Source organism: Myxine glutinosa, chromosome 3 (genome assembly GCF_964187855.1).
Source record: "Myxine glutinosa chromosome 3, kmMyxGlut1.1, whole genome shotgun sequence".
NCBI lineage: Eukaryota > Metazoa > Chordata > Myxini > Myxiniformes > Myxinidae > Myxine > Myxine glutinosa.
Window position 1 is genome coordinate 178,427,382 of NC_136263.1, and position 23,284 is coordinate 178,450,665.

General features: G+C 43.8%; 2 protein-coding genes across 10 annotated transcripts in view; one reads left to right on the forward strand and one right to left on the reverse strand.

Moving 5' to 3' along the window:
• Positions 1-23,284, forward strand: part of ZMAT4 (zinc finger matrin-type 4) — a 137,517-nt gene that overhangs the window by 80,481 nt on the left and 33,752 nt on the right. For 5 of the 9 annotated variants that reach the window (XM_078774764.1, XM_078774766.1, XM_078774770.1 and 2 more), the window contains 2 exons: positions 11,519-11,746; positions 12,505-12,613. In XM_078774764.1, coding sequence (XP_078630890.1) covers positions 11,519-11,746; positions 12,505-12,613 — 337 coding nt within the window. The remainder of the gene's footprint in view (positions 1-11,518; positions 11,747-12,504; positions 12,614-23,284) is intronic. The other 4 variants (XM_078774769.1, XM_078774768.1, XM_078774767.1 and 1 more) reach the window with 1 other exon arrangement.
• Positions 13,238-14,627, reverse strand: LOC144891097 (uncharacterized). Its single transcript, XM_078773484.1, has 2 exons — positions 14,370-14,627; positions 13,238-14,231 (listed from the first exon to the last, which is right to left on the reverse strand). Exons 1-2 carry the CDS (start codon positions 14,625-14,627, stop codon positions 13,383-13,385), a joined length of 1,107 nt encoding a protein of 368 aa, XP_078629610.1. The 3' UTR covers positions 13,238-13,382.

A 23,284-nucleotide genomic window follows, 5' to 3' on the forward strand; every position in this document is an offset into this window, starting at 1 on the left:
CTGACAAATGTGCCTGTATCCAGAAGGCTAGTCAACCAACGACTGGTTCAAGCAGGCTATCGTGCCAGGCGTCCCCTGATAAAGCCACGCCTGACCAGACAACACAGCCAGTGCCGATTGCAGTGGGCCAGAAAGCACTGTCAATGGCAGCCAGGACACTGGAATAACGTGATCTTCAGTGACGAGTCTAGATTTCTGGTCTATCGTCAAGATGGCCGCGTCCGAGTGCGCAGACAAGTGCATGAAGCCCACAACGAAGATTGTATAGTGCCAACAGTCCAAGCTGGAGGTGGTGGGGTGACCGTTTGGGCTGCTTTTCATGCAGGGGGCAAAACTGACCTGGTTGTTCTGAATGGAAACCTGAACCAGTTCAAGTACAGGGTCATTCTGGAAGAAAAATTGCTTCCATTTGCTCGTGCAGCCTTTCGAGGAAACTTTGTCTTCCAAGATGACAATGCACGGCCTCATCGTGCTCGCATGATCCAACACTTTCTTGCTGACCGTGGTGTGGAGCATATGGAGTGGCCTGCCATGTCCCCGGATATGAATCCGATCGAGAACGTGTGGGCAGAATTAATGCGTCAAATCGACAACTTGGACCAGCAGCCTACCTCTGTGCCTGAATTGCAGCAGACTATTGTCACTGCATGGCAAGCGATTCCTGTCCAAACCTTGGCAAATCTCGTGAACAGCATGCATCGACGTGTACGTGCTTTCCTGAATGCTCGTGGGGGTTACACGAAGTACTGAACTGTAATTTTACTGTCCGTAATCCCAGTCATAATTTAGCTTTTGTTTGTGTTGAAATTTTTTTTGGCTAATGTGCAAAATAAAGAGATACTTCTGGAAAACGTACAGAAGTTTAACACAGTACTGTCCGTGAATTGAGTTCGATATCGGTTTACATCACTTTCAAGGATCAATTTATTTGCTTCGAAATGTCAAATGTGGTTTTTGTTTCTTTTAAAGGTCACATTAACAAAATCTGGAATAATTTCAACATCTATCTATAATTCCAGTAATCTCTGTGTGTATGTTTGTTTGTACGTTTGTTTGTTTGTTTGTATGTCTGTGACCGCTGTTTCTCGACAACTACCGGTCCGATATACTTGAAACTTGCCAGGTATATTGCTGGGGACCCGAGGATGTGCCTTTTCAAGGTTTCATATTAATCGGACAATTACTTACCGAGCTATGTCCAAAAAACGATTCAACCAATCAGAGAGCAGCGAGCTATCGCGTGTGCCGAACGTGGCGGACACACTCTGCCTCGGATGGCACATTTGAGAGCGTATTCATTTATTTCACGTTTGCAAACTATGTTGCCGTTAAACTATGTTTTAAAACTAATAAAAACTAATTTGCGATTCATCGTAACTGCGATATACGACCTTCCGGACAGTGAGGACTGCACTTCCGGCATCCAATCACAGAACGCGTTATTGCGTAGGCGTGGCCGATGTGAGAGCGAGCTGATGCTGAGCCCAGCGCGTGCGCCATTACGGTACGTAATTCGATTTCTTCCGGAGAAAATAATAATTTCTCGATTTCTTATGCGCATTATTTCTCCCAATTCAGTCAGAGCGAAGGGCGGAAGCGAAGAGCGTTGTTTTTTTTGTTTACGGGCGTACGGGCGGGGTAGAGCGTACGGGTAGCGTTTTTTTTTTTTTTGGCACATTTGAGAGCGTATTCATTTATTTCACGTTGGCAAACTATGTTGCCGCTATGTTGGCGTTAAACTATGTTTTAAAACTAATTAAAACTAATTTGCGATTCTTTCGCTTTCCTGCGCATTTGTGCACGCTATGGCGATTTCTTTACCAAACTCCGCTAGCCGTTAGCTTTGGACCAAACCATTTCATGTAAATAGAGGGGGGGGGATTGTCACCGTACTCGCAAGCCGTTAGCTTTGGACCAAACCATTGCATGTAAATAGAGGGGGGGGGGGATATACTTTTAGATATATATATAGTACGGGCATGCCCTAGTAATTCCAATGAACATTTGGTTCTAAGTCATCTTGAAAAGTAAGTTCACCCCCACAAAAAAAAGATTCCATATTAAATGCCAAGTCTGTGTATATATATATATATATATATATATATATATATATATATATATATATATATATATATATATATATATATATATATATACATATATATATATATATACAGTGGTACCTCGGCTTACGAGTTTAATCCGTTCCGTGACGGAGCTCGTAAGCCAAATCGCTCGTAAGTCAAAGCAAATTTTCCCATTCAAATGCATTGAAATGCTATTAATCCGTTCCAGCCTCAAAAAAAAAACACCAATTTTTTTTGTTAGGTGCTTTTAAATAACAAAAATGTACTTTATAAATAACAAATAATGTATAAACAAGCACGACCTCGTATATACTGTACATAATACAAGAGAATGTAAAGAAATAAACTGGTTTTATTAAGCAGAGGAGAAGAGCATGCCAGGTGAGGTGTGCGTGTTGTCGACTTGGCGAGGCAGTACGATCGTACTCCTTCTACGATATGTACGATTTTGAAGCAGAAGGAGTCCATAAAGGCTATAACGCCAGCCAAGGGCGTTACGATTATTTCAAAGCTCCGGACCTCTATCCATGAAGATATGGAGAAGTTGTTGTTTGTGTGGTTGAAGGAGAAGCAGCTCGCAGGAGATACCGTGACCGAGAGCATCATGTGTTTGAAAAGATTGAAACTCGGATATCGAGCACGGACCACGAGGTGTTTTTTCTTTTTTCTTAATCTCGGTTTCAGTGAACTTTTGCTCTGTGCTCACGTGTACTGTACCTGTACCTGTAATGGTACGTCAGAGGATGGCACCTGTTGTCATCATATTAAGTGCAAGATGTTCTGCATCGTAAGTTGGTACACCGTGGTCTTTCGGCGGTGTTTAAGCTGGCCGTCTTGGCTTCTGTCACCATTGGCATTGAGTCTTTCGATGTAGGTAGGTCGTTGTGTGCCGGTGCCTTGGCCGAATTCCTTCATTGCTGCATTGTTAGCTCACCTGGTTTTTTATACCACATCTTTGGTTATCGGACCAGCGAATGACGTCATCTCCAAAGTATGGCTTATTCTCACTTGTCTTGGACGATCTTCTACTTCTAGCCTTCCACCGTGCATTTGGTGTCCACTGTACTTACTGTACAGTGCCTGGTAAAATTGATGTAATGGGTTTTTGACCGTCAACGCCATGAACCGTCATGAACCGTCATGAACCGTCATGAACCGTCATGAACCGTCATGAACCGTCAACGCCATGAACCGCTAACACTCAAAAGCCCATTTATCGCGCCTTATAAAGCAAAACGCAAACCGAAAGCCATGCCTCTCAAGCGAGGCGTGCTTCCGTGGTCACGTGATCCACAGGTGTAGCTCATTATACCCGCACGCGCGACACGCTTTGGCGGTCACGTGACCAGCCACTCTGGAGGCGGGGATCCCCGCCGATGACGTCACCGGCTGGAGCAAGGAGATTCCTCGCTCATGTATTTCGACGATTGCGTGTTTTATATCCAAGCAGAGATGCTTTCACGGCAAGATAACCACGTGACCGGAACCGGAAGCCACAACCGGAAAATTCAAAAAAATAAATTTTTTGAGCTCGTACATCGGATCTCGGCTCGTATCCCAAAGCAACAAACCGCCCGAGCGACGGCTCGTATCCCGAAAAACTCGTACGTTGGGGCACTCGTAAGCCGAGGTACCACTGTATATATATATATATACATATATATATATATATATATATATATATATATATATATATATATATATATATATATATATATATATATATATATATATATTAGTTACTATGCGATTTCATACCATCAGTGGTGAACCGCCATTAAGGTATCCCATCCAGCTATACTGTACCTTAATGGGAGCGATAAGTACCATCTGCCACATGGCACATTATCTCTGGTATCCACTCATTATATGGAATCGCCTGGATGCAGCCATGTGTGTATATATGTGGAAACCTGAACATCACACTCCTGTGTGGATTCCAAAATCATGGGGTTTGTCCCCCCTCCCACCCCCCCCTCCCCACATTTGCTGCTATAACAGGCTCCACTCTTCTGGGAAGGCTTTCCACTAGATGTTGGAACATTGCTGCGGGGATTTGCTTCCATTCAGCCACAAGAGCATTCGTGAGGTCAGGCACTGATGTTGGGCGATTAGGCCTGGCTCGCAGTCGGCGTTCCAAATCATCCTCAAGGTGTTCGATGGGGTTGAAGTCAGAGCTCTGTGCAGGCTAGTTCAGTTCTTCCACACCGATCTCGACAAATCCTTTCTGTGTGTACTTCGCTTTGTGCAAGGGGCATTGCCATGCTGAAACAGGAAAGGGCCTTCCCCAAACTGTTGCCACAAAGTTGGAAGTGTCATTGTCAAATGTCATTGTCTGCTGTAGCGTCAAGATTCCCCTTCAATGGAACTAAGGGGCTTAGCTAGAACCATGAAAAACAGCCCCAGACCGTTATTCCTCCTCCACCAAACTTTACAGTTGGCACTATGCATTCAGACAGGTAGCGTTCTCCTGGCGTCCGCCAAACCCAGATTTGTCCGTCGGACTGCCAGATGGTGAAGCGTGATTCATCACTCCAGAGACTGTGTTTCCACTGCTCCAGAGTGCAATGGTGGCGAGCTTTACACCACTCCAGCCGACGCTTGGCATTGCGCATGGTGATATTAGGCTTGTGTGCGGCTGTTCCGCCATGGAAACCCATTTTATGAAGCTCCCGATGAACAGTTGTGCTGACGTTGCTTCCAGAGGCAGTTTGGAACTCGGCAGTGAATGTTGCAACCGAGGGCGGACGATTTTTAAGCGCTTCAGCACTCGGCGGTCTTGTTCTGTGAGCTGGTATGGCGTACCACTTCGTGGCTTAGCTGTTGTTGCTCCTAGACGTTTGCACTTCACTATAACAACTTTCAGTTGACCGGGGCAGCTCTAGCAGGGCAGAAATTTGACGAACTGACATTTTGGAAAGGTGGCATCCCATGATGGTGCCACGTTGAAAGTCACTGAGCTCTTCAGTACAGCCCATTCTACTGCCGATGTTTGTCTATGGAGATTGCATGGCTGTGTGCTTGATTTTGTGTGTGTGTGTGTGTGTGTGTGTGTGTGTGTGTGCGTGCGTGCGTGCGCGCGCCAGCAATGGGTGTGGCTGAAACAGCCAAATCAACTAATTAGAAGGGGTGTCCGCATACTTTTGGCCATGTAGTGTATTTATAAAGTTAGCTCAGGTACATCCAGTTTCATTTGAACATCCTTGAGATGTGATGTATGTACAACTTGATTGGAGTCCATCTGTGGCCAATTCAATTGATTGGACATGATTTGGAAAAGAAACACTTATTTCCATACAAAGTGTCACACCTAACAGTGCATGTCAGAGCAGAAACACTGCCATGAAGTCCAAGGATCTGTCTGTAGAACTCCGAGATAGAATTGTGAGGAGAGGCATGTGTAAATCTGGGGAAGGGTAGAAAACAATTTCTCATGTTTAAAGTTCCAAAGAGCAGAGTGAGCTCCCATCATTAGGAAATGGAAAAGGATATGAATCTACTCAGGCTCTTTCTGCAGCTGGCCATCCAACCAAACTGAGCAACCGGTCAAAGAGGTGACCAAGAACCCAATGACCACTGACAGAACTACAGAGTTCCTTGGCTGAGATGGGAGAACCTGCTGGAAGGACAGTAGTCTCTGGAGCACTTAAGAAATCTAGGCTTTATGGGAAAGTGGCGAGATGGAAGCCACTTCTGAGAAAAAGGCACATGACAGCACCCCTGGATTTTGCAAAAAGGCACGTAAAAGACTGAGAGCATGAGGCAAAAGATTCTGTGGTCTGTTGAGACGAACTCTGGCCTGAATGCAAAGCTCTTCACCTTGCTTAAACCGAGCACAGCTCATCACCCATCTAACACAATCCCTACCATGAAGCATTGTGGTGGCAGTATCATGCTATGGGGATGCTTTGCAGTGGCAGGTGATGGAGCCAAATACACCTTGAGGAGAACCTGCTTCAGAGTGAATAAGACCTCGGACTGTGGGATAAATTTCCATTACAACAGGCCAATAACCCCAAGCATACAGCCAAAGCAACACTGGAATGGCTTCAGAACAAGAATGTGACGATCCTTGATTGGGCCAGGCAAAGGCCAGACTTTAATCTCATTGAGAATCTGTGGAAAGTCTTGAAGATTGATGTTCACTGATGCTCCCAATCCAACTTGACAGAGCTTAAGTTGGGTCTGCATGGAAGAATGGGAGAGATTCCCCAAATCCAGATGTGCAAAGCTGATACAGACATACCCAAGAAGATTTGAAGCTGTAATTGCTGCCAAAGGCGCTTCTTCCGAGTATTGATTCGGGGTTGAATACTCGTGTAAATTAGATATTTTTTGTAATTAATTTTTAATTAAGTTGGGAAATTTTTAAATAAAATTATTTTAAAAAGACTGACATTATGTGGTATTAGACAAGTAAAAATTTGAGAATTTTCGAATAGTGTAGGCATTTTGTGTTGAAAGTGATTAAACAAGTTTTTTAGGATAATTCGAGGGTGCTGAATTCAAAAATGCTGTTTAACCGGTTCAATTTTGGAGTCTTAACCTTCAAATTGTAAAAAACAAAATGCCCGCCATTTTCAGCATATTTTTTGCCATAACTTGAATTTTAAGCAACATAGAAGGCTCAAAATAGTGGCAATACCCATGTTTGTGATACTGAGGATTCCAAATTTACTGTTACCTAAGTTGTAACTAGTTTGGTTTCGCCGCCATGTTGAATTCCAAGATGGCCGCCATATTTTTGGTAATTTCTGGGGTGTATTTTTTTATGTACATCACTTTCACTGGTCAAATGCGCTTTTAATTTCTTTAGAACCAAAAAAATGATATTAAATCATTTCTAAAGTGCATTTTAAAAAGGGGTAAAGTTCCAAAATGGCTGCCTTTTAGTAATTATACTTTATAAATACCATATAGCTCAATATTGGCATTCTCAAATGTTTACCTGTCTATCTTAGTCTGTTCTGTTTCTGCATTCTAGTTGTCTGTTGTATGCACATGCACATGCATCCTCCTGTGCATGTTAGCCCAGCTTTTCTGCAGCTGCAACGGCCATTTATACATCCTTTGGTACATCCGCATGTTACTATCTCGCGACACGCCTTAGGAATTGGAGATAGCGTCATCAACTTCGGCACCAAGTTCCCATCGATGTATGTCCATCCCATGTCTGTTACTTGGGGGAGTACTGGAGTAGCGATGGTTGCGCGCTTCCAAATAAAAGCCTGGTAATGTGCGCGCCTTATGTGTAGTCTCACTGCATCTGATGTTGGTGGCAGAGTCTCCTGTGGACAACCCTTAGAGAAGAGTATTACACGTACCTTGTCGCATCTGTCCACATCATCGGGTACCTTGTAAAGACGGCATATGAACTTTTCTGCATCGTTGATTACTTCTTCAGTGATATCTTCTGTGCCTAGATCTGTCAACAATTGGCTGTGTGTTTGAAACACCTTCCAGGCTGCCTTTTTGCCGTGGCCAGCAAGCTGTGACACACTGTCATAACCAGTAATTGCATGGAATGGCAGCAACGCTTCCACTTGGCAAGGTGGCAGTTTCTGGTGGAGTTTGTGGATGGGAATGTATTTTGGCTTCTTAAGAGTTCCTGCCTTCATCCACAGCTGAGTGCATGGCATCTTATCAAAATGAGCAGCTAACAAGACCAGCACGTCAGTGTCACGCACTAAAACCACCACTGTTTCAGCATTTGTGTCGACGCAATGAAGAACAAGTCGTGTGTCCGCCTCCTCATGGTTGGCCTGTAGGGATGATGTGTCCATCTCTGGATCTGAAGATTTCACGTCTGTGATCTGTGCAAATCCTCCAGCCACTACAAGTGTTGTGGGTGCAATAGACACCGCATTTGTCATGAGCTGCTGAGAAAGAAACTCTGCTAGATTTGCCTTATTCTCTCCAAGTGAGAGAAAATTGGTCCATTTGTCTGGTAGAGGAACGTTTTGGTTTTCTATTACCCGACGTATTGGTCGAGAGGCCCGGGTACGTTTCATTCTGGTTCCAGTCTTGATGGAATCCTGCTGGTATCGGTCGAAAGTTACGTCAACTCTCTCAAATATTTTCCCCATGGCAAACACTGAATTCACAAATGCATCTGCATATTCACCAAATGTGGTTATTCCGCTGGGCTTTCCAAGAGCCATCACCAGTGCTTGACCATCAATTACTAAGCAAGTACTTCCAGTTAATGTCACTTGTTCTGGGGTTGAGACATCTTGAATCAACTCATTTGCCAGTCGAGATTTACCGCTACTGCCTGTATGTAGACTCCCATTCATGGCAGCAAGTGAAATTGGCACAGGCATAAGCTCATGCTGCAGAATCAGGTCCAGGTTTATCACACGCCCTGCTTTGGAAGCTGTCACAAGTCGCTGTAGAATGTTTCTATCTGCCTTGATGGTCGTTTCTTTGCCTTTGCTTTCTTTGCAGTCTACAGCATACAGAGACGAGAAAGTCTGTGCTTTGTTCCTATGTAAAGCGGCATTGAAATTGATATGACATGTGCCATCAGGAGGCTGAAGAAGGCGCTGATCAACAAACTCATCCAGCTGCACCTGTCCAAGTTTTTCTGCATTAAGCAAAGAATGTTGAATGCTCTCCGATGCCAAATGCCATCTTGGAATTCAACATGGCGGCGAAACCAAACTAGTTACAACTTAGGTAACAGTAAATTTGGAATCCTCAGTATCACAAACATGGGTATTGCCACTATTTTGAGCCTTCTATACAACAACAACAACAACAACAACATGCATTTTAAGGCCATGTTCCCTGCTAGAGCGGGGGTTAGCCTTGCGGTCCCCATGACAATCTTCTCCATTTTGCCCTATTTTCTGCATCTCTCCTTGTTAACCCCCTTGCCCGCATTTATTCTTCCACCATCTTTAGCCAAGTCTTTCTCGGTCTTCCCCGTCCTCTACTTCCTTCTACATTAACTTCCATCACTCTTCTCAACCAGTCACTTTCATCCTTCCTCAATACATGACCAAACCATCTCAACCTGTTCCTCTTCACAGCATCAATCACAGGCAATATTCCCATCATCTTTCGCAATTCATCATTTGTCTTCCTCTCTCTCAACGATACTCCGCACATCCATCGAACCATTCGCATTTCCACCCTTTCCAGCCTTCGTTGCTGCTGTACGTTCATTACCCATGTCTCGCTCCCATAAATCATAACACTTCTCACACATGCAGCATACACCTTTCCCTTCAGCTTCAGCGACACTCTCCTCCTCATCAGCACGCCACTCAGTTCCCGAAACTTCTTCCAGGCACATCTCACTCGAGCAACCGTTGCCGAGTCTGATCCACCTTCTCCATTCAGCATGTCTCCGAGGTAGCAAAATGTTTTCACACCTTCCAGCTTCACGCCGTCTCCAAGATCCAACTCAACATTTCCTCCATCTGCAGCTCCCTCTGTGCACACCTTACATTTGAATGTAGCTGCCACACTGGTTAATGACCCTCTCAGACCACTACATTTTTGATGAACCCACTCAGCACACATTGTACATTGAATGGAGTTCACTCTGACACCCTTCCTGCACACAGCACACGGCCACTTCCCAGTTCTTTCCACCTCACCACATGCTTTACCACTTGCCATCACCTTTGTCTTTCCGATATTCACCTTCAGACCTTTTGTCTCCATACATTCCTTCCACTTGTTCATCTTTTCCTTCAGTCCATCCATACTTTCCGCAATCAACACCAGATCATCTGCATACAACAACTCCCACGGTAAACCCTCCTTTACGGTCTGAGCCAGCACCTCCATCACAGCTACAAATAGTAGTGGACTTAGTACCGACCCCTGATGCACTCCCACCTTCACCTCAAACTCACCACTGTTCCCGTCCTTCGTCCTTACAGCTGTGCGTGCTCTTTTGTACATTGCCATCACTACTCTGATCAACCATTCCTCCACTCCTAACTTCCTCAATGCCCATGTCAATACTTTGCGTGGAACCCTATCGAATGCTTTCTCCAGATCAACAAACCCAAAAAACAACTTCTTCCTCTTATCCATGTACTTCTCCTGCAACTGCCTCACAATGAAAAGCGCATCTGTCGTTCCTCTTCCTGGCATAAATCCAAACTGCATTTCGTCGATCTTCACTTTCTTCCTTATCCTCCTCTCCAACACCCTTTCCAATACCTTCATTCCATTTGAGCCTTCTATGTTGCCTTAAAATTCAAGTTATGGCAAACAATATGCTGAAAATGGCGGGCATTTTGTTTTTTACAATTTGAAGGTTAAGACTCCAAAATTGAACCGGTTAAACAGCATTTTTGAATTCAGCACCCTCGAATTATCCTAAAAAACTTGTTTAACCACTTTTAACACGAAATGCTTCCAACATTTTATATAAGCACAAATTCTCAAATTTTTACTTGTATATATTATGTGTAGATCAGTGTCAAAAAATCTCAATGCAAACCATTTTAAATTCGGGCTGTACCAAAACCATATGTGGAAAGAAAAAAAACTCGAGGGGTGTGAATACCTTCTGAAGGCACTGTAGTTCGCCTCTATAATTCTTGTATTTATTTTAAAACGGCATTTTTCGTATTTACATTGTTTCTTAATTTTCCATGTTTACTATCTTCAAGGTGAATAGATTTTTCCAAAAAGGATTTGAGAAAGTGCAAGTTTACTGCTATGGGGTGAGGGTCAGGTTGAAGGTACGGTTGTAAAAGTTAAATGGTAATGGCAAATTGGCAAAGGGTAATGACCTTGTTTCTCAAGGTAGTTGTTCTTCTCTCTGATAACCCATAGAATAAGCAAATTACAACTAAATCCAAGATTGAGAGGCAATTAATGTCTTCTGCAGTAACATTGTGTCTTTGAACCTTCCTTGGACCTTCCCGTTTGCATTCTTCCATCACACGTGACTGTCCGATCAGGGTTGCTCACAAGTGCATGCAGAGCTCTCGCTCAGTCTCTCTCTCAATCTCTCTCTTGTCCTACATATGTACATATTGGGGCTTGTATGAGCCTGCAAAATGTGAATACAATCGAGCTTGCACCACAGCTGCCTTCTCAGGTCAAAATCGGGTGGCTCCATTGTTGGGTCAGAGATGACTGTTCGGCACCACAATACTTGCTTCCATAAGCACGCAAGTACATCACTGGCAGCTTTTAATGAAAATGGTGTTTATGGTCTACCGGGACCTCAAAAAGTATGCATCTATGATGCACCCGTTGCTCTTAATAAAAAATTTGCAGCCTTCTCTCTTTCTTCTCTCTTCTCTCTTTCTTCTCTCTATAAAACCATCCAAACCTGTTCCTTCCATACATTTTCAACCATATTTTTGCTTATTGTGTGCATGCAACGACAAGTTTTTAAATTCAGATTTCAAACTGACGTCATGTGAGTGGCCTGGTGTACTACTTTTTTCTTCCAGATTCCATGATGACACTTGCAAGCTCTGACCCTCAAACCCCTAAGATGAGTGCAACAGACGTGCTCAATTCCAATAAGTTCTGCACACTCTGCAATGCTGTCTTCAACAGCCCAGCCATGGCATCTAACCACTATGTTGGCAAAAAGCACATGAAGAATGTGACTCGTACACAAACCACAACCTCTGGTGATGGTGTTAAAGAGACAACCAAGCCCGTGCTTACAACAAGTATGGCTGTCTTCAAAATTTGTCCACTTTGGGGGGAGGGAGGGGGGCGGGGGGGGGCGTTCAAAATGTTATCGGAAAAGAGATGCAGTTGGTCCAAGAAACACCGACCATTTTATTTATTATTCAGTATTCAAGTATATAGAATTAGTGAGAACACGATTGTATCTATTGTTAATCAAAACATTTTAGAGTGCCCCCTTGCCCTTTCACTGAGCCGACCCTATATGATGAAAAACAAAGTTGTTGATTTTTGGACTTCTATCTTGTTCCTAAATTTTGCGTACCCCACATATCTCAGTCGGAATGATCTCAGGAAATTCAGTCATATTGCCATTTCAAACACAATTTTCTTCCATTGGGTAAATTACAGGAATTATTGGTCATTTCTCAGCCTTAATTTTAGTTGTGAGAAACACCCGCTTCCTATGAAAGAGCGGTACGCGTGGTTCAGTAAAGCACTTGCACTATGCACTACATCCCTAGAATCACCATGACTACAAGTATTTTTAAACTCCTCAAATCTTCCTCGGCACACTCCAAGTACAACCACCAAATTCAAATTAATTCCATCCAGCAGTTTAGGAGTGCACACAAGTCATAAAAAACAAGCAAGCACACAAGCCGATTTATAAATAGTGTGATGAACCGTCATCACCATACAAGTGTGGTTATTTCCTTTAATTGTATTTGTAGCCTTTTTCTTCCCCCATTCTGCTTTTTGAGCATACTGGGTTTATGCATACCTTTTTTGTCTGCAGAGGGTGATGTAGCAGATGGAGGCCGACGCATCTGTGAGACATGCAACATCATTCTAAACTCACCTGAGCAGTTCCAGATGCATGAGAAAGGTGCCAAACACCAGGCAAAGTAAGTTGATGATTTAGAGTAAAATTTAACAAAACTGCCACAGTATTTTGTGTGCAAATGATGATGAATATTGTTTTTGTCATTTTTGATTTATCGATTTGGTGTTCTCATCTGCATACTGCTACTGACATTATTTTTCTATGCTGTTGCATACATTCAAGGTGATATTGAATGTGTTCACAGGAAGACACCCTCCTAAAAAAAATTACGATTTTCTTTCAATTCCATTTACTTCAATTCGGGGGTTGACTCAGGGGGTTGACTCAGTAGTCTAGTAGGAAGACTAGGTCCCCCTGCACCCCCCGGAGATATACTTCTAATCAGTGTTTCTAGATTGGAAAAAATGTGTAGAAAATGACTAGCTATGGCCCCAAGCTGAAAAAATGTCCCACATACCATTTTTATGCAAATTACTGCTGCCATTATCAAAAAAACGATTTTTGACATATCTCAGCCAATATTGCAGATAATTGAAAAATGAAGGTGTCTAGACCCATGTTTTGAAGGGCATAGATCATGATAGAACTATTCATAACATGATTACATGTGTCTATGGTATACTAGTATGCTAATTAGTGCTTTATTTACAAAATAATCACAGTTTTACGAAATAATAGACTCATATTAAGGTCCGTCTACACAGACGTTAACACAAAGTTTTATTTTTCTAAATATTACAACTGTCAAAATAGTCCTAGCACTCAATGTGACCACTCTTCTCTTGCTTGTTTTAGATAAACATCATTAGCATTAGTGATTCTACACTGAGTCAGTCATCATCATTTTCATCGAAATCGTCAGAGTCAAACTCTTCTTCTCCTTCCTCTTCCTCCTCCTCTTCGTGCTCTCCTGTGTTCAGAAGATCCACCAGTGAGGTTGGTAGGATGGGACCACTGGACCACATTGGTTTCAACAGTCCTTCATCAGTCCTTATCCATCCTTGCTCCTCATAAGGTTTTGGCTTTTCGATGATAGGTTGATCGGCTCTTTTGTACAATGCTACGCGGTGGTTCACACGCTGGATGTGCGGCTTCAGGGCAGACTGGCATGGAGGAAGGCGAGCCAGATCAACCTTGGACTTGGATGTGAGGGTCTTGTCCTCTCCCACCATTTTTCGTAGCAGCTTGGCACGGACAATGTCCACTGATGACTCGCGACTCTGGCCGTACATCACACAGGTGAATTTTTCTAACTGCCTCTCCACCTCAGGGTTGGCATCCCAGTTGTCACCCAGTTCACCGAATGCCCTGTGAAACCTGGGATTCTTCTCCAGCTTTTTCAAGGGCCCGACTTTTCCCTTCCCTTTGAAGGCACTGGTGCAGTCTTCTCCGCTGAACACATAGTACCCCAGGAGAGTGGCACAGTAGTCCTCTCCCAGGGATTCTGCCAGCTCAGAGACGTTGACAAGTTGGCGATGCTTCCCTGACCCTGTATCCAGGTACACCGTCAGCTTGATGTTGTGGGCATGGTGGAGCAGGATCAGGAGGATGTCTGTGTCCGGTGTTCTGACTACAGCGTTCTTGTATCCGATGGTAGCAGCATGATGGAGGTACAGAACCACCCTGGTATCAGTCTCTTCCTGGTTGCTGTAGATCGTGGGGAGTTCACGTACCTCGACCTGAAACACAAAAAGGCACCGCATTTCAATCACCAGTCACTGCCAGTTTCAGATCTAGACAAACATCACAGGTAATCACCTTTTTTTCAGGAAAAATTACAAATTGAATCGCCATTCACGAAGGGCTTTCAATTTTACCTTGCCATTCGTTGAGGCAAGTTGGTGGGCCTTCCCCTCCACGATCAGCACAGCCATCTCTGTTCTCTCCAGCCTGGTAGCTGCCTCTTGTCCACTCCACACTTTCAGAAGAAGCTGGCACATCTGCTTTTTGTTGTCGTCATTTGCAAGGAACATTTTGAAGTCATATGGCTTCCTGGTTGCTGGTCCAGCCAGAATGATCTTCTCTGAGCTGCCCCGCCTCAGCCTTTCCTGCGCTTTGATTGACTCAGGACCCATCTCTGACCCACCTCAGCAGTTGCTGCCTCGGAACGCTTCAGTAGCTCACGAACAACTGCGTTGTCTGTGATCGGTTGGTGGATAGGCGTGCAGTAGTCGACTGTTGATTTGCTGGGTGGGGGAGAACCAGTTGCAGAGGTGAAACCCCCTAGCCCAGGCACAGGCTGCAGGCCACAGCTTCCGATGTATCTGATGAAGAGCCAGATGTAGTACTCTTGCATCGTAGTGGCATAGACTGTGTCATTCTCTGCTGGCGGTGTGAATGATGAGCCTTCAGGGAACTTCGGGCCAACGCGAGTAAAGTGCAAGGGTGGGAGAGTTTTTGGTGTGTCGACCTTCAGGCTACGCTGTTGTGACCTATTGATGGTAGGTAGCATTCGGTCCTTGCTGCTCTCGAACCCGGGCTTGACCTCCTGCACCATGATTCCTCCAGCACTGTTTACAATGTTGCTGCCGTGCACACTGGTAGTGGTTTTATTCAAGTTGTCCCACTCACAGTGGAATACAAGGTTGCCCTCTCCTGTCACAATTTGTGGTGTACGATAAGTTGAGACTTCATCCAGGACCTTGGCGAGAGCAGTTTCCAACTCCAAGGCGAAATCGTAGCTCTCAGAGTGTCCAAGCCTGTGTAGTATTGTGGTGAGCTGTTTGCTTCGGAACAGGTGCCTTACAGTCACACAGAGGAGAATGTGCTTTGGTAACTTCCATTTTCCATCTGACACTGCACGGCACAGATCTTGTCCAATGGAGAAGACCAGACGCTTCACCTTTTCTGTCTCGATGCCCTCCTTGCCAGTCATTAGCACGCTGAGAAAGCGGACAAGGTCTGGAGGTAGGATGTCTTCAGGATTGAGCTCCATGTCTTCAGCTGTTGGTGGCCATGGTTGGTCTTTACACTCTCTGAAAGCCTGTAGAATACCCTGGCGAAGTTGGAGGGCAACATTTTGGTTCTTGTTTGTGCTTCCGAGTGTGAATGCTCGTGCGAGAGCATTGGAAACTGTTATGTTTGAGCTGTGCACAAGCCAGAAAGAAATGACATCACATTTGTCATGATCAACCTTCGTGAAGTGGATATGCTCCTTGATTGGGTCATTCTGTAGGCGTTTCAGTAGTTTCTCTGACCGATAATTTGAGTTCTCATATCCATTCAGTTTCAGTTCCTCGACATAGAGCAAGCGCAAGGAAGAAAGCTGTAGAACTTTATTCTGCTGGATGACCTGGGTTTGAATGTGTTCCAGTACTGAGTTGAATGCCTTTTCATGGGCGGCTGACATGCAAGCCTGCTCCTTTGGTGCTTCGGCTCTGTGAATCGCACGCTCATAGTTGTAGAATGCTGTGCGGAAAGCTTTAAAACATGACGGATGGTGTTTGGCCTCACATGCAAAGAGGTCTTTGTTTTTCACCTTTCGATGGAGTCGATAGAGACCCATTTTCTCAGCCCGTGTTTCGATTTGCTCCCATGCATTTTCTTTGTTTTTAAAGGATGGGAAGGTTGTAGGCCTCTCAGTATTGCGATGAGCATCTTTGGTCTCAACTTTCTCACAAAATATACACTCTGGCGGGAAGATGGGTTCAGCAGAACCTCCTGGTTTACGAGGAGAGTGATGCCATGATGAGGTTGATGGCCCTGGTTCTGTATCATCTCCCAGACGATGAAAGTGGCGGACAAAGTGCTTATAACACTTGCTGTGATATCCTACTCTTTCTAGGTCATCAGGAAGAGTTGCCGGGATCTGATCACATACTGATTGCATACGACATGGGGAGTCATGCGGTTGGTTGAGACGTCTATCCCGGATCTTTTGAAGCAGTTGCAGTTTTTCTGAAGCAGATCCTTTAATTTTACGGAGGGGCGTGAAATCCCCATGATCAGACATGGATGGTACATGAAGGATGCATGTAGGAGGAGAGCTTTGGGCTGCAGGTTCTACACTCCGTTTTCTTTTGGGCATGCTTGCTGTCGATGTCTACCATCACTGTTAAATGACAAATAAGAAATCACGAATGATGTTAAAAGTGCCTGTGAAAGGAGGCTCTGAGTTTTCAGTGAGGTAACAGAGGTTCTGAGTCATGTTCTACACTAGGGTACTTTTTAGCTGACTAAACCATGTTTAGTGGCATCAAAAGTGCTAATAGCTAAAACATCTAAATTCTTCCACACTAACGTTAGCTATCTAGGCCAATGAAACATTGTGCTAAGTTACTGTAGCTAGCTCAGCTGTCGTGCCTCTTTCTGGTTCAATTCATATACAGAAGTCAACAGATATGTCTCATGTTTGGCATTAACAAAAGTTTAAGTTACACCGACATTAGGAACATACTGTACATAGATGAGGCTAGCTTTAACGTTAGCTAACATGGTGCTAGCTGGCTCAGCTGTTATTCTGCCTGTTTATGATTTCATGCAGAAACTGAAGTCAAGAGTGTGAGTAACATTATAGTTAGCATCTTACCTGGCTAGATTGGAGGATGAATACCAAGAACAACACACAGATGGAATGGAAGACTGAACTTTCAACTGAGGTATTCAATAACATCAACGTTACCAATTGATACGAGCGCGCGACATTACCAATTGATACGAGCGCGCGAGCGCGCATGTTACATGGATGGAAATGTAAAATGGCAGCTATAGCAGCACTAATTTGGATCTCTAGTCTGTCATTTCTGCACTGTGATTGGATAACATAAAAAAATATGTTTGGGAGTTAACAGCAGGAGTTGGTAGATTTTACGTGGGCTGGGTGAGAAACCTTTAAATAAGCAAGTGAAAATCTCTCGCAATACAAAGTCAATGGTGGGAAGAAAAGTTGAGTGGTACCAATGTTACTGCCAATGTCCCGCCCCTATGCAAGACTCAGGAGCATCTTGTTGACATTTAACCTTGAAAATACCTGGGTTTAGACCCCTTATGTACCATGTTAAGTTATCTGCAGTATTAACGTATCCTTATCATTTGTAAAACTGATTATTTTGTAATTACAGCATTAATATGCATACTAGTATACCATAGACACATGTAATCATGTTATGAATAGTTCTATCATGATCTATGCCCTTCAAAACATGGGTCTAGACACCTTCATTTTTCAATTATCTGCAATATTGGCTGAGATATGTCAAAAATCGTTTTTTTGATAATGGCAGCAGTAATTTGCATAAAAATGGTATGTGGGACATTTTTTCAGCTTGGGGCCATAGCTAGTCATTTTCTACACATTTTTTCCAATCTAGAAACACTGATTAGAAGCATATCTCCGGGGGGTGCAGGGGGACCTAGTCTTCCTACTAGACTACAGCCTGTCATCCTTCCGAGGTCGGCAAATTGAGTACCAGTTCACTGGTAATTCCCTGTTTGTGGTAAAAGGCGACCAACAGGGTTGGCGGCAGGGAGGGCATCCGGCCGTAAAACATTGCTTCAAAAAGGGGACCACGGTGCCCGAAAAAGGCCAACCCCCGCTTTGTGGGGAAAAATGGCCTCTAAAGGTGGTTCTTCCATTTACTTCAATTGTCCTTTTTACATATGAAAGGTACATATGTAGAGGCAGTGATACTTCCATTTAAAATGCACTTGTATTGAAAAATATATATATAATTTCTCTAGTTTGCTGGCAGGGTGACAAATGCAGGGAAATAAAATTAAAAATTATATAATTGGCAGGTAGGAAGAATGTGGAACCATATCCATGGGACATCAAATTTTAAACTAAATTAATGTTGACTGGAAACACTGGCTACCTCCGGTAGAGGGTTGTGGGGAGGGTGGTGCAGTGTGTTTGTGTGTTTTTGGGTTTTTAAAAAAAATCTCCATTTCCGGGTTTCAGGAGGTGAACGGAATCCTCCCAGGATCCAAAGTATCCACCTCCTCTTCGGTGAGGGATCGCGGTTCATGGACCAAACAGTTCAACTTTTTCAGAGTTTTGTTCCAAGGGCTCTTTTCAGTATCGTCACTGAACCCCGGATTGCCTCCAGTTGTAGTTCATTTGTGATTATTTTCAAATCTCAGTGAGGTTTTAAAATCATTCCTGTTGCTGCAATTATGACTGGTACAATTTTGATGCTCTTCAGCTTCCAAGATCTCTTGACCTCATTTTTGAGGTCCTGATATTTGGTCATTTTCTTGATTTCTGTGTTGTTTCGGCCAAAATCGCTGGGTACTGATATCTCAATCATCAATGCTGTCTTTTCCTTTTTGTTCCTGAGTGCAATGGCCGGACGCATTGCTTTGTTTTCTATGTTCATGCTCGATGGAATCATCAGGTCGTATGTGAGCATGACGTCCTCATTTTCAATGATTGCCCTTGGTTCGTGTTTCCATGAGTTTTCTGTTACTGGGATGTTAAAATTTTTGTAGATATGCCAATGAATCACTTTCTTGTGGCGTGTGTAAAGTTGTTCTGATAATAGTTTTTTTGCATCCCGAGAGCAGGTGACTAGTACTTCCTGTTTCTGTCTTGCAAAAATCTACACTTGTCTGTCTGGCTCAGCCCCGCCATCTTTTTAAATCCATTGGTGTAGTGTCTGATCTTGGGCATTTACTATGATTCCTTTGCCGTCCCAGTCGAGCTGACCTCTTCTTAGCCATTCCAATGACCCTTCTTTGTCTATTGCTACTCTGTCCAATTATTTTTTGTATTCTCCTGCTCTTTTGTCATTCTCCCAGTTGTTGGTGTATATTTCTTTTTATATATTTATTTTGTCTTTTTTGCAATTGTTGTGGCTATAGTTGTTTCCGTTTCATTTTCCTGTGCGGCATCTTCTATTCGCAGCTGTTTTTGGAAATTCTTTGCAAGGTGAGTTAGGGATACTTTTTCAGGTTTATTGTGATCATGTTTGTTTACAAATTGCATCCAACGGTCTGTTGAGAATTTCATATACTCAGCTAGTCCTACACTCGTTGCTCTGTGCACCTGGTTGAGTTCCATCAGGCCTCTCCCTCCCTCTCGTCTTGGCAGGTATATTCTCAGGATGCATTGGTTTTTTGCTCACCTGGAACGAAGTTCAGGGGAGCTTATGCGATGGCGTGTTGTCTGTCCGGCAGTCCGTAAACACTTGAAGCTTCTTCTCCGAAACCGCTGATGGGATTGCGACCAAATTTGGCACAAATGATATTTGTTGTGTTGTGACTAAAGTTTGTTCACGGCATTAAAAGAATGGGGGTCAAAGTGGGTCCAGGTTTGACCCCACAAAATGGGTATTTGCTTTCTTCTCTGAAACTACACCCTCAATTTTGATGAAACTTGACCACAACCTTCACCACCCGTGCTGTACCAAGTTTGCTCACGGCATTAAAAAAATCTGCCCCTTTGGGGGTCTATGGGGAGGTTGCCCCCCAAAATAAGTATTTGCTTTCTTCTCAGAAACTACACATACAATTTCGATGAAACTTCACCACAACCTTAATCACCCATGATGTACCAATGTTTGTTCAAGGCATTAGAAAAATTGGGGTCTTTGGAGGTATATGGTGTTGGGGGGAAGGGGTGCCCCCCAAAATAGGTATGTTTTTCTTTGTTTGAAGTCTTATGATTCTGTTCGTATGATTGTGCATGCTGCCCTGTCTTCTAGCAACTATTGCAATTGGTTTAAAATACCCTTGGTTGGTGCAGTATGCTGTTTATTCTACCAGGTGAGCACCAGGGGTATTGCCCCTATGTTTGTAAAACATTTTGTGGATGGTAAGGCGTTTTCTTGTTTTGATGTCTAACTTGTTGATTTTTGATTGGGGCCAGTTTATTATTCCGCAGCTATTTTGAACACTGGTACTGCGACCTGGTTTATGGCTTTGATTTTTGTTTCTTGGGGAGAGGTATGTTTTCAGGATCAGCTTCGTTCTGTGTAGATATTCTTTGGCGATTGTTTTGCGCATTTCTTTTGTGACATATTTGGTGGCCCTCTTCTACTCCGAGGTTTCTGATGCTTCGTTTTCTATCTGCTGTATTGTTGTTTCAAGGTCAATTTTTATGTTATCTGTTTTTGTTGGTTTAACTTGTACTAATGTGCACTTGGCTTGCTTGTCTCGTCCAAATTCCATTTTAATGTCCTCGGAAAACCGTTTTACTAGTTTTAGTTCTGTCGATGTTTTTGTCATTTGGCAAGAAGAGCTTTAAATCATGCATGTATAGTAAATGTGTCACCTTTCCTATTTCTTTGGATGTTCATCTATTGGTTGTTGGGGTGTATCCATGTCCTTGTTCATTGATGAGGTTACTTTGTGGGTCCAGAGCCAGACAAAACAGAAGGGGGTGGAAGACCGTCTCCCTGGAAGATTCCACGCCGTATCTTCACATCTGATATGTGTGTGTGAGGCATGCTTTTTGCGTCTTTTAATTACGTACGTCTAATAATTAATTACATACTGTTGCAAAGTACCTTTTAGCCCTTTAAACTGCTGAGACCGTTTTGACTTTTGAAGACCCATTAAGACTCCCAAGATCCTTAAGACCAAAAAGACCCAGAGGACCCAAAAGACCATAAAGATCCAAATGACCCAGGACGACCCAAAAGTCCCCAAGGACTCAAAAGACCCACCCCACCCCACCGCCTCCCCACACCCCGCCGAGTAGCATACCTACCTGAGGTACAAGCTGAGGACCAATGAAAATGTGGTCCAACGGAACCAATAGTACATAAAAATGTGGCAGAAAATGATACTTTGGATAAATAACAATACTCCAAGCATGATTATTCCCTCCATAATTGGTCAGCATTCCTCTTTGAAAACCCTGTTCTCTTAACCCTTTGAGTACGGGATTTTTTTTTGGATAAAAATACCCCCGGTACGGTATTAATTTGGCATTTTGGTACGGGAATGCAACCACGTACTGACGATCTATTTATAGGTATAGTCGATGATGTGCAGTAACGTCATCCGTACACAAAAAATTTTCGTGGGTTGCTGCACTGGACGTCATCCGTACTCAAAGGGTTAACTCTCAGAAACTGCAGTTTAGACACTCTGACCTGTCTAGTCTTGAAGCAATGGGTGCAAGGAAAAGGCTGAAAAGGCTCCTCAAATCCTCACTTATTTACTGAAGTACGTGATTACAACTACAACAGAACCATTATTGATTACAAGACCTTGACACTTCATTTTACATGCACTCACAGTGGGTGTTTTGATGTTTGTGTAATTATTTCTCTACCGTGATTAGTTAGGAATCTTTGATGTATCGAAAACTAGGGTGTTTGCGATTATTGTCCCCCGTCACACAGCGGAGCGAAAGGGGGACTATGGTTTTCCCCTCAGTCCGTGTGTCTGGCCGTCCGTCCGTCCGTGCGTGCGTGTGTACGTGCGTAAGCGAAGGACCGCATTCGAATTTGGTGTGTGGGTGCAACCCACGTCAAAATCCAAGATGTCCGTCACCATATATATGTCTGAACCTTGTGAGCGAAATATCTCAAAAAATAAGCGAAGTACCAACTTCTAATCTGGTGTGTGGGTGTATCTAGGCACAAGGACGAACGCTGTTTAAAATTGGGTCGCCACGTCAAAATCCAAGATGGCCGCCGCCATGTATGTCTGAACCTTGTGAGATGAATATCTTGAAAAATAAGCGAAGTACCAACTTCTAATTTGGTGTGTGGGTGTATCTCGGCATAAGGAAGAACGCTATTGTAAATTGGGTCGCCACGTCAAAATCCAAGATGGCCGCCACCATATATATCCTTGCCCCCTCCCTCCTAAACTACCCCCTCACGAAATATCTTGAAAAATAAGCGAAGTACCAACTTCTAATCTGGTGTTTGGCTGTATCTAGGCACAAGGAAGAACGCTATTGAAAATTGGGTCGCCACGTCAAAATCCAAGATGGCCGCCGCCATGTATGTCTGAACCTTGTGAGCGAAATATCATATCGTAGCATATTTTCTGTGTCTTCCACTTTGTCAACTCACATCACTTCCCCGACGGGGGACCGAGGCGTAACGCTTGTTTATGAAACATCAGGCTGTATTTCAGTCATGACAATTATTTTAATAAAGCAAGGACAACCTTAGGATTTTGATTTTTTTTCACCCCTTAGCCCAATGGGCTAAGGGGTATTGTCACGGGCGTCGTCCGGGCGTCCATCAACTTTTGGTTTCCATCAATTTCAAGGAGAACGGCGCTTGTCCGATTAAATCCATTTTTGCAGTGTGTGTTGGGGTTGAGTAGAGGAAGGTTCCTTTCGAAAATGGGCGTGCTGCGATTTTTAATATGGCCACCACGGCAGCCATCCGGGCTTCCGTCAACTTTTGGTTTCCGTCAATTTCAAGGAGAATGGCTTGTCCGATTAAATCCATTTTTGCAGTGTGTGTTGGGGTTGAGTAGAGGAAGGTTCATTGGCGTGCTGCGATTTTCAATTTGGCCGCCACAGCAGCCATCTTGAAATTGGTTTCCGTCAATTTCGAGCAGAATGGCTTGTCCGATGAAATCCATTTTTGCAGTGTGTGTTGGGGTTGAGTAGAGGAAGGTGCCTTTCGAAAATGGGCACGCTGCGATTTTCAATATGGCCGCCACGGCAGCCATCGTGAAATTGGTTTCCGTCAAATTTCGAGCAGAACGACTTCTCCGATTAAATCAATTTTTGCAGTGTGTGTTGGGGTTGAGTAGAGGAAGGTTCATGGGCGTGAAATGGGTTCATGGGGTCATGGGCGAAAATTTCATTACGTGTAGT

Bases quoted from the DNA above. Each gene is read 5' to 3' on its own strand.
- LOC144891097 (XM_078773484.1), bottom strand. From the start codon at position 14,627: ATGGGTCCTGAGTCAATCAAAGCGCAGGAAAGGCTGAGGCGGGGCAGC. The intron at 14,232-14,369 runs GTAAAATTGAAA...TTTGTGTTTCAG, and splicing joins TTGCCTCAACGAATGGCAAG to GTCGAGGTACGTGAACTCCC.